This window comes from Rhamphochromis longiceps, linkage group LG3 (genome assembly GCF_057381845.1).
Source record: "Rhamphochromis longiceps isolate RC_006_pf linkage group LG3, R_longiceps_female_GT1.1, whole genome shotgun sequence".
NCBI lineage: Eukaryota > Metazoa > Chordata > Actinopteri > Cichliformes > Cichlidae > Rhamphochromis > Rhamphochromis longiceps.
Genome location: NC_140559.1, coordinates 48,083,233 through 48,094,866, shown reverse-complemented (window position 1 = coordinate 48,094,866; position 11,634 = coordinate 48,083,233). Strand labels below are relative to the sequence as shown.

At 39.4% G+C, this 11,634-nt stretch overlaps 1 protein-coding gene across 1 annotated transcript; it reads right to left on the bottom strand.

Moving 5' to 3' along the window:
• Positions 1-7,572, bottom strand: LOC146675108 (uncharacterized). Its single transcript, XM_085400159.1, has 12 exons — positions 7,476-7,572; positions 6,898-7,373; positions 6,669-6,700; positions 6,439-6,567; positions 6,285-6,321; positions 6,096-6,179; positions 5,824-5,985; positions 4,573-4,617; positions 3,752-3,830; positions 3,545-3,659; positions 3,287-3,386; positions 1-1,146 (listed from the first exon to the last, which is right to left on the bottom strand). Exons 2-12 carry the CDS (start codon positions 7,227-7,229, stop codon positions 225-227), a joined length of 2,037 nt encoding a protein of 678 aa, XP_085256285.1. The 5' UTR covers positions 7,230-7,373; positions 7,476-7,572; the 3' UTR covers positions 1-224.
• Positions 7,573-11,634: the final 4,062 nt, after the last annotated feature.

The window sequence follows — 11,634 nt, the reverse complement described above, 5'->3', positions numbered from 1 at the left end:
AAAAAGTATGTAATCCATTGTATTAATTTAAAAAAAAAACAACTCCCTGATACAAAGTAGCTCTGTACTGAAAGTGACTGTATATAGATCACAAAGACAGCTTCTATTATTTTAAATATCCATCATGTATGCATTTCAAGTGTTTCAGTGTTTTATTGGAATAAAATGTGCGTTTCCTTCATAAACATAAAGTCGCCCTTCAGTTCATTTCGCCCTCTTTACATCTAGATCAAACTGTCTCCACCTACATCTGCACACTGTGACATCCGCTCTCCCTCCCTCTCCCAAACAGTGCCTTCATTTTCCTTCCTCCTCTCCGCGTTACCCCCCCACATCATTTCCCCTACATCCTGTCCGCCCCCTGCCACCACCACCCTTTCCCACAGATCACCCTCTCCGCAAATTTGCGCATCCACGTCCCCCTCCCTCCCCCAGTGCACGGCCTGCTGGGGAGCCACAGATGCTGTGGAGGCCAGGGTGGTGACGGAGCTCAGGGTGAGGAGTGTGCTCTGGGGTTCCACACAAGCCACGGATGTGACTGCACTAACTGGAAGAGTGGAGAGCTGGATGAGCTGAGGGTAGCTGGTGCTGGAGAAGTGCATCAAGGTTGGGCCCTGCTGCTGATGTGAAACTTGCACCATGCGGGGCAGTTGGAGAAACTGTCCTTGAGATACATCCTGTTCAGACTGTGGAGCAACTGGGAGCACCACCTGCTGCAGTGGAGTGAGCCCACTGCTTGCCGCTTCCTGGCTCTCCTGACTCTTTTGGTCCTTGTGGCTCTGCTGGCTAACAGACGGCTGCACAGGCTTAGTGAGTAGTGGAGTTGTCTCGAGGACCGGGGTGGTAGTGCTGATTACTGAGCAACTCTGCTGGCTGACAGAAGGCTGCTCAGGCTGGATGACTGCTGGAAGAGTCTCGAGGACTGGGGTGGGTGTGCTTATTACTTCTCCTCCGTTGGCTGCTAAAGCTTCTGCTATGAGCACCTCAGGGTGGGTCTTGGCTTTATGGGCAACAACAGAGTCCTTTTTCTCAAACTTTTTTCCACAAATGGAGCAAGAGAACTGGTAGGAGGCTTCTGCGTCATGCTTCTTCATGTGCCAGTTCAAGGAGGCCTTCTGACGGCAGGTGAAGCCGCAGATTTCACACCTGCCACAAGATGGAGACAAAAAACAGCTTAAGGTCTGAACGCACACTGAGATCAAGCCTCACTTAAGACACTTTAGTTTTAGTTGATTTTTTTCCTGAATCAGTGAGAGAAGTTTTATGTATTTTAATTAAAAATTAGAGTAGAATAAATTCCAGTACATTCCCTCACTGACCAAATGTTGCAGAGTGAATAGGAAAAATATTTCAGACCTTCCACTGGAAAGATGTCAAATTTAAGTATAAACAAGTATTGTTGGAACAGGGTTGGAGAACCTTTATGGAAATGTGTGCAAGACCTCGATTTCTCTTGCAGAGAATGAGCGAGAAGAAAAGTTTGTTGTACTTCTGAATTTCTGAAAAGATTTCTTTTTGGAGAATTAAGTTAAACAGGTCATTTATTTGCTGGGATGTGGACTATTGTGTGGAACAGGAAGAGCAGTTCATTTTTTTAAAGGCATGGATTTTATTACAATTTAAAAAAAATCAGCATTTAAGATCAACATTTTGTATCAGCAAAATATGTAAAAACAAGAAATGTCACAATCATAATGTTTGATTGTTACTGTCATTGACACTGCCTTATAAAGAGTGCTTCCTTTTGGGAATGACTCAGCAAAAAACCAAGACAGAGTTAAGCAACTTTAGTAACACAGGTCTACACATTTCTTTTGTTCATTTGGCCATATGATTAAACAAAATGTATTTTAAGTTTAAGCAATTGAACCATACTTGAAAAATTAAAAATTGTTCTAATATATTCCTATATTTGTATTTGATTTTTTGTTTGTTTGTTTTTGGGTGGGAGGCCAAAATCTCCTTGATGGATGCATAACATTTTTAATATGCGAGATAAACCCTAATTTATACAAACCTGACCTATGACCTTTAAGGTAAAAATCATGTGTGAAATTGACCAACATACCGATACTCATGTTTATAGCAACCGATAAAAGACAATTAAAGAAGTAGAGATTAGACAAGAAAAAACACCTTCAACCATGCTGTGAGTGATGTTGCATAGTTTCACCAAGCCGGGGCGATCGTGGCTCAAGAGTTGGGAGTTCGCCTTGTAATCGGAAGGTTGCCGGTTCGAGCCCCGGCTTGGACAGTCTCCGTCGTTGTGTCCTTGGGCGAGACACTTCACCCATTGCCTACTGGTGGTGGTCAGAGGGCCCGGTGGCGCCAGTGTCCGGCAGCCTCGCCTCTGTCAGTGCGTCCCAGGGCGGCTGTGGCTACAATGTAGCTTGCCATCACCAGTGTGTGAATGGGTGGATGATTGTGTATAGTGTAAAGCGCTTTGGGGTCCTTAGGGACTAGTAAAGCGCTATATAAATACAGGCCATTTACCATAGTTTCACCACCTGAGGCCACTCTACACCTTCCCTTATATCTTACTAAGGACTCTCAAATAACTGACAATAACAAATGTTACAAAAATCTGTTTATATCTTGTGTCTGAAAAAATATCAGCCAGTACAATGTGGTTTTAAATCACCAAACATTGATACCCTTCTTAAAACGTCTACGTCTACAAAATAAAAAACTAAATAAAGTATAATTTTCCTAGAATTTTATTTACCACACTGTACCAGTAAACTTTGCACTCTGTTCCCTGCTGAGAAAAGAAAAAGGGTTTCAGGGAGCCTTAGGGAGAAATTAAAATCCTTTTGAGTGACGTTTAAATAAATGAATACTGTATCACTAAGATGATCAGCTGAAAAAAAGCTATCGCACTAATGATTAAATCATTATCTAATAAGAAACAATAATAATCCAACCTCTCCCATCCGCTGATACATTGTTTGTAAAGAGGAGTTGAAACGTTTTCATTCAACTGAAACGAGTCAGCAGTATATTCTGCATGTGTAATACAAACACTTGTGTGACGTGTTTATACTAGCGAGTGCTATGACATAGATGACTTTGATGTCACTTGATGTCATTTGTCTGCCAAAAATTCTTGTAGCTAATTTTAAGACATGTGATCCCACAGTGGGGTTATACAAGATTTTTCTTGAAAAAGACGTGCTTCCTTCTTTTGTTACTGGAACTTATGTCAGACACTCAGACGTGACTGTTTGTTTTTCATTTCATTTCTTCCTTGTTTACTTGTGTTACATTATCAGATGTATAAACTCACTGTATTGGCTTCTCTCCTGTGTGGATCATCCTGTGCACAGCCAGATTATGGGAGCTCTTGAAGGCCCGAGCACAATACTCACAGATGTAGTCCCTCTGATCTGAGAGAAACATGTGAAGAAGACAAGAACACTAAGTATGGAAAAAAAAAGAATGTAATTGAGTTTTAAATGAAACATCTTTTTGCTTTGTGGGTACATCTTTTTCCTAGTCTAATGAAAATTGTTACCAGCATTGAGTATAAACATCTTTGTATCACCTGTGTGATGTTTAGCGTGGCGCAGCAGCTGCTTCTGCAGGCGAAACAAGCGCCCACATGAGGGGTGATCACACACGTACTTCTTTTTTAACAAGTGCTGGTACTTTATATGATGCTGAAATCGAGAGATGAGGAGAAATGAAACTGGTTAAAAGGCAAACATCACAGAGTAATCGATCCATTTCAGTTCCCCTGGTGACAGCAGACCTGTAGATAGCGTGGGTGGGCCAAAACAGTACCGCAGCCCTCTATTTCACAGCGGACATACTGCACCGGTGGCTTTTTCCTGTGAAGATGGGAAAAAAGAAATGTATAATCAACAAGGCTTTAAAGAAAATCCCGTCCTGTCTGGCGGCTTTTGCAATCAGAATTATGATCTAAATGCACTGTGGTGCCAAACATATTTTGCTTTTGCAAACACAGCTATACAGAATCTCTGTAGGCTCTACTTGTTCATGTGAAACTTTTGTCTGTTTACTTATTCATTTTATATTTGTGTTACTTCAGTTATTACTTTATATGTTGTATAGTATGATGATGTATGAGGCAGGACAGGAAGGAAAAATTATTTTTTTACAAAGAAGGGGGAGGGGGGTATGATGAAGAAAAAAACAAACACACAGCACCTGTAACACACAAATTAGAACATACACAGATATATAAATCAACAATCCTCTTACAGTGTGTGTGTGAGAGACAGAGCGAGAGTGTGTAGGAATGCCTGTGTCTTTGTCATAAATGTACTTGATAATGGGGGAGGGAAGCCACAACAATGCACCCCAGGACCCACAAGCAGACATAGTGGCTCAACCGCACCATCTGCAGTGCCCCCAAGAGTTTGAATGGGGCCACTGCAGCAGGCCCACTCACCAGCCTATGGGTAATGCACCTGCCCCCCTAGGTATGTATGTGTGTGGTGGTATGTTATGAACTGTAATGACTAGAGTAATTAAAAAGGACGCTCTTTTAAAAAAAATAACAACATCAACAACAAAAAAAGCACTAGGGAGTTATAACGAACACTTTACCTTCGTTTTGGCTGCCGAGGGGATCTATCATCTCGTTTACCTCGTCTACAGTGAAAAAAGGAAGAAGAGAGATTTAGATTCAAAACAGATTTCAGATTTGGCTTTAAATGAATTCAGATTTCTATGATAAAAATCAGTAATGCGTTTTACTGTTAACAATCCCACTCTTGAGTTGTTTAACTTTCACGAACATGAGAACTAGAGAGACGAAACCAAAACCTACAACGTGACTCGCTGTGGAAAGAATGCTTTCCACTGGCATGGTCACTGAAACTACGTCAGTGAGCTTTCTTCAACCCCTTAACATCTACATCAGTTATGAGTTAGTTATATTAGTCAAGTCAGTTTATTTCGATAACACAATTAAAACAAACTCAGCTGACCAAAGTGTATAATAAATTCAAAATATACAATACACACAGTCACTAAATCAACAATAAAATACACAATCTATATGCTATATTGTCAATTAATCTCAACGAATCCCTCTTTTAGTCAGCCTCAATAACAATGCACATTTCTAAACAAAAAACAACAACAACAACAACAAAATAAAACAACCTGTGTGTGTGATATGATTTGAATGTTTAGATTGAAATCCATCCGACCCTTGAAACTCAGATTGGTTTAAAATCCAATCCAGAATATTAAGCCAAATGTGAAACACACTTAAAACGGGTTACTGCCCCAAACAACTGAAGCAAAATTGGCTACAGCTCATTACCCTATAAGCTATTAAATAAGCAAAACTGAGAATAATTCTATAAAAGCTGTACAATCTAAAAATCTAAACCAAACTGTCCGACACTCAAATTCGTAATGTCGGATGACCCCCAGACCCCTACTCAGTGTGTAGTTCTACTGCTGGGACTTTCTTTAACTCAAACTTTCTTAAAAGCTAAAGAGTCTTCATTTCAGATCACACAGTCTCACACAAAAAGGCATGTGCTTGGGTGTTTGATTTAAAAAACAAACAAAAGCAAAAATAAAGCAAACGAACTAAAAAGCGTGTTCACACTCATATCTCGGCTAACTGATGTGACAGAAATCAGGGTGCTTTATTTGTCTTTATTGGCCTTTTGATAAGTAAAAAATGCTATATCTTAGTAAGTGAACCACAGCTGATAAATTCTTGTAATTTTTCCTTTACTTTCTTTTTTTTTTTTGGGACCAAAACAAGGTGCCAAAAATTCTCACATGGGCAAAACCCCCCCTCTATTATCTTTTGGTTTACTATCATCTCCTACTTACTTCCTGACTGGCTCAGGATCAGTGCCAGTGACTCCATCTTGACCCTGAGCTACATTCCTGGTGGTTTCTTCCTTTTTAATGCCACAATCTTCTTCCTCCTTCTCTGACTCTTCTTTCTTGAATTCATTGTGTTGTGATGTTGTGTGGCGCTTTGATTTATTCCTAAACAGAGGGGAAAAATAAAGAAAAAAGAGCAAATTTTACCACTAATGTGCTTAATCTGATGTGAAGTACATTGCACGATCGGTGATCAGGTAGCATAATCGACGTACGTCTTTGTCTCAGTTTTGACAAGGTCATTTGGATCATCTCTTAATGCAAGGTCCTCCTTGAGAGCCACATCTGGATCTGCAACGCTAATAGGGACATTAACACGACACTGGACATGTTGAATTTCACAGTACCGCTGGTAACATCCTCCCTCGTTCCCTCTGATGTGCTTTTGATAAGTTATCACTCACCTGCCATTGCTTTCTTTCACAGAACCAGTGTCCCTCACTGAAAAAAACCACACACGTCTGTCAGTTTATTTTGAGTTGCTTGCACTTTCATTTCAAGATATTCACACAGTTCAACAAGTGCACAACAAAAAGGATGCAAGGGGTCTTCTCTTACCACATGAAAACGCCCCTGACTCAGCTTCGAGCTTGCATGTTGCTGCTGATGTGTGTGAGGCTCTGGTTGAAGGTTTCCCCCCACCTTTTCTAGTTTTGGGAAGCTTTGGTCCAATTGTTTTTGTGGATGCTGGGGAAATAAATGTGAACATGGGTTAATAACACACTTGTTAAGTGGTAAAAGGTAAAATGACTGCTTGCAGATGAACGGGATTCACATATGTGCATTACCCCGACTGGCTGTTGGTTTCTTTATTGCACTTCTGCAAGAAAGAAAGTTAAGAATCAACACATTTAAAGGTTTAGTTTTATTTTATTTATTTTTTGTATGCAGTAAATACACAGTTTTAAGAAGTCCCACCGAAATAACACTTCTGAGGTGTAAACAAACTTGTTGTCAAGGATGTGTCTAGCTTCTTCAAATAGTTTCGTCCATCAAAGTAGCAGCGCACGCACTTACTGTATGACAGGTGTGTTTCTGGTGCGTGATCCTGCAGGTCGACTGCGTGCGTCCCCTGAACTGGTCGCTTTTTTCTTGCATGTGATATTTCTAGACTCGCAGGTCGTACCAGCTCCAGCTTCCCTTGATCGTAACACACGCACAGAGCCTGAGGTGACGGAACGAGTCTCACCGGAGTCCGGGAAGAACAAGGATGTTTTTGTCCGCCTTTTGCTTCTGGCTCTACCGCAGGAGGGCTCACTCGAGTCCGCGGATGGTTTTGAGGCCGCTGTCGACTCTGCGGTCCGAGTTCCAGGACCAGTGCCTGAAACCTCGCCTTTCCCAGACTCCATTTCGCTCTTACAGTTATAGCCTTTACCGACTTTAGTGATTACTTAAGTCTAGTTACTTATGAGCGTTCACAATGAAGGCCCACCATACAAGGCCAGAGCCAGCCCAAGTTTCGTTAGCCTGGCCAACGATCAATTTTTGTGCCACTGCATAAATAGCAAAATAGATTATTTAAAATATATAAGTTTAATGACGCATATTATTTTAGAAATATCCAGTATTATTTAGTTCTTAAAGCTATAGCATACCTCATATTTGTTTGACCGGGAGTACCCTCGAATGAGGTACGTCTCCTTTAAGAGTAACAGCGGCAGACGAGCCAGTATGACAACGTCAGTTTTGGACTGACCGGCTTCCATACTGATGAGGGCGGACGTGTATGGGAAAGGTAGTTTTGGAATGTAACATACAGTTTGGGTTGTGTAACAACAACAACAACACAAAATACATCAGTTAACCATATATTGTATTTTATGAATATTTTATAACTCATTATCTTTTATTATTTGGGTTACATTGTGTATTCCCTAATAACTAAATAATAGACAGTTATATTTAAAAAATGAATTAAAAAGATATATTTTTTTAAATTCTTTTTTTTTTATAGCAGGCTAAAGCGGCTTTAGCTGAACCCTAAACAATGAACAAGTAGCTTTCACATATCACGCAGTTTGTATGAAAAACTTGATAAAGGTAGGTGTGACTGTGTCACTGATCATAATTCATGATATTTTCTGCATGGTGGATGAAATGATAAAGAAAGGATCCGCTCCACAAACAAATACATGAGAAATGTGTTATTATTAGCTGTGGCACAGCCATGTGAGAGGAGTGGCTGGGAAAATGCAGAAAGTTCCTTGTTTTATTACAACTGTCCTTTGTTTTAGTCAGTTACCATAATTGGCTTGGTTATGTTGCAACCAACTACAAGAAATGTGAAGTTGCTTGTTTAACAGGTTTGAACACAGAGGAACATCTGACTGCAGTCAGTTGATGAAACTTGGCACAGAAGTGATTTTTTAAAATTTCATAACTTTCCAACAAACCATGTTTCATATGAACTTTGTAGAAACCCCAAACTCACTTAGATATCTAATAATATGCATAAATTGGTTTATTATACACTGATTATCCATATTATCACCTATCTAGAACCGTGTTCAGTAAAAACAGCTTTGAGTCTTTAAAGCATAGACATAACATGCTTAGGGGATGTTGGCAGTAGATGACTTGGGTTGTTCAAAATGCAGTAATGGAGAAAATGCATGTTATAGTTGAAAGAACAGAAGTGTAAATACATTTGACGACATGTGACGTTACACAACAATAAAACTGCACATCAGTGACATATTTCAATCCTGTCTGTGTGGACAAATGGGAGCAGTGGTGCTCATGGAGCCGGACCTAAGCTGTGCGTTTTTGTGAAGCAGCCCGTTATTGAAGGAGCTGCTCAGTTTTTACTCAGTGTCCTATACAGGCATCCTCCTCTAACAAGGAGGACACCGTATTTAATACTGCCCTGGTTCTAGGGTGCACAGTGTTGATTATTTATTTTCTGTCATCCTTTTAGAAGCAGCTGCCCTAGCAGACTATTCCAAAGAAAGTGCAAAGTGCACCACAGAGTCAGAAAGGCCTGCAGCAGGTGTGCCTCTCAGCAGATAATCTGCTTGCCATTTCATTTGTTAAGAGTGTTATTCACTTGACTCGTTTTAATATTGTGTACTCAATTTGACAGTGACAACATACGTGCAATTTCTAGTGAAATCAGTAAAAATTGAGATGTTAAGTATTAAACCCGGCCTACATTACTTCTAAAACAACTACAGCTTATAAAACAATTATATCTAATCATTATCTAAGACAAAGACACACGTCTACAGTGTGTCTTTGTCTTGTCTCCTTACCCTCACCCCAACCAATTGGGGCAGATAGCTGCCCCTCCCTGAGCCTCGTTCTGACAAAAGTTTCTTTCAGCTAAAAGAGAGTTTTTCCTTCTCACCCTCCCCAAGTGCTTGCTCACAGGGGACTGCTCGTTTGTTGATGGTTTTCAATATACAATATAAAGAACATTGAGGTGACTGCTGTTGTGATTTAGTGCTAAAAAATGAATAAAAACTGTATTACATATTTGCCTATGTCATTGTAAAGTGCAGTTAAAAAATGTATGTCTGTGAGCACATAAGTGAGTACAGTACGACCACATAAACCTGAAACACAGTAAAATTAAAAAATAAAGTAAAATTGAAATATAAAAGTTAGGTTTGTAGTGTAGATTTTTTTCAGTGTACCGTGTCTCATTTGTAATCTTTTTCTCTTGTTCTCGTGTATTTTTTTGTTGTATTTCATGTAGTGTATATTTTATTGTGCTGCATAGTTTTCATTTTATGTGTTTTGCTATTTTCAAAGAACATTTATACTAAATCTTAACAAGAAACAAATTGACACATTTGTTACCTTCGATCTTCTCAGAGAGCCCTGTTTAAAATGTGGCTGCACACACAAGAACACAGGTAAATAACTGGCTGCTACTTTTGGAAATTAGATACTCTCAGTAATCAAATTATAACAATTATAAGAGATTTTGCTCAGGTGCAAAACATAGTTCTTTAGTTACTAACGCACAATCAAGCTCTGGTATAAAAAATGATCAGTTATCAGCCATGATCTTTACTCCGTTTGTCTGTGTTGGGTGTGTCTAAACAGTGTTAAAGAAATTCATGGAGATTTTTTTGTGCAGGGGCCAGACTTCTGCGTCATAGTGAGACAGAAAAACTTGTTGAACAGGATCCCAGGTATCACTGATGATCAGAAAAGATGAGGAAACATTTTTAGTTACAATCGAGAAAGAAGTCCATCATGTTTTGTCATTTTTTCCAATGAAAAGCAACTGCTCAGGTGACAAACTCATAGAAGTTTAATTATTTGAAATAAAACATTTGCACTAGTCATATATTCCTTCTTTGTAAACCACTTCCTTAAATTTACAGCAGTCACAGTAGTCACTGATTTGCATCTGACCTGTTTACATTGTAACGGCTGTGAGATGCCACACTCACAGGTGTATGAAGCAGGAACAACTGGTTTCAGAAAGTGACTCTACACAGTTCATCTTTTATTTCTTTTTTAATCTTATTTACGCTTGATGGTGAACTGAAGATTTGCACTAGATTAAGTATCAGTGGTGTTGAAAGGTGAGTATGATTTTTAGATTTTATGACTCCCAACCTTGGGTCTTCCCAACTTGCCATATTTGAACTTCTTCCTCTGTCTGTTTCACGTTGGTTCAGGAATGTGTCCAAGTTAGATCTGGCCACCGTTAAACTCTTAATTATTACATCTTTTTAAGACTGTGATTCTCTAGAATCAGAAGGAAAGGGGGGGAATAGCGGGAAGAAAAGTGCACATGTTTAAGACACTAATCAGAGGTTCAGACAATATTCTATGATTTGACCAGTTTTTTTGTTAAGGTAATATGTTGATTGGTTGTAAAAACACCTTTGCTCCAAATACTTACAGAGTTTCCTGAAAACCTACATTTTTACTATAGCTGTTTACCTGTATATAAAAGTATTCCCCATGTGTATGCACACACACACACATATATATATGTATATGCATTATCCATAATATACATGCCTTTTAGGTGCGGAGAGTCTGGTGGTAAAGCAGTATTATTTCCCACATTCATAGTATTAAATTTTGTTGACAATCATTTGTACTAAAGGGCAACATTTAATGCAAAAGTCCTCATGTTTGTCCAGTAAAACAAGTACAACTTAATGTACAACCTTAAATTTACAATAACACAAACAACATAAAAAGATGTTTTTGGTTTGTCTACTGGAGGAAAATACTACACCTTGTAATGTATATTTTATGCACATACAGTGGGGCAAAAAAGTATTTAGTCAGCCACCGATTGTGCAAGTTCCCCCACTTAAAATGATGACAGAGGTCAGTAATTTGCACCAGAGGTACACTTCAACTGTGAGAGAAAGAATGTGAAAAAAAAATCCATGAATCCACATGGTAGGATTTGTAAAGAATTTATTCGTAAATCAGGGTGGAAAATAAGTATTTGGTCAATAACAAAAATACAACTCAATACTTTGTAACATAACCTTTGTTGGCAATAACAGAGGTCAAACGTTTACTATAGGTCTTTACCAGGTTTGCACACACAGTAGCTGGTATTTTGGCCCATTCCTCCATGCAGATCTTCTCGAGAGCAGTGATGTTTTGGGGCTGTCGCCGAGCAACACGGACTTTCAACTCCCGCCACAGATTTTCTATGGGGTTGAGGTCTGGAGACTGGCTAGGCCACTCCAGGACTTTCAAATGCTTCTTACGGAGCCACTCCTTTGTTGCCCGGGCGGTGTGTTTTGGATCATTGTCATGATGGAAGAC

Bases quoted from the DNA above. Each gene is read 5' to 3' on its own strand.
- LOC146675108 (XM_085400159.1), bottom strand. From the start codon at position 7,229: ATGGAGTCTGGGAAAGGCGAGGTTTCAGGCACTGGTCCTGGAACTCGG. The intron at 6,568-6,668 runs GTAATGCACATA...TTATTTCCCCAG, and splicing joins GAAACCAACAGCCAGTCGGG to CATCCACAAAAACAATTGGA. The intron at 4,618-5,823 runs GTAAGTAGGAGA...TTTTCACTGTAG, and splicing joins GATCCTGAGCCAGTCAGGAA to ACGAGGTAAACGAGATGATA.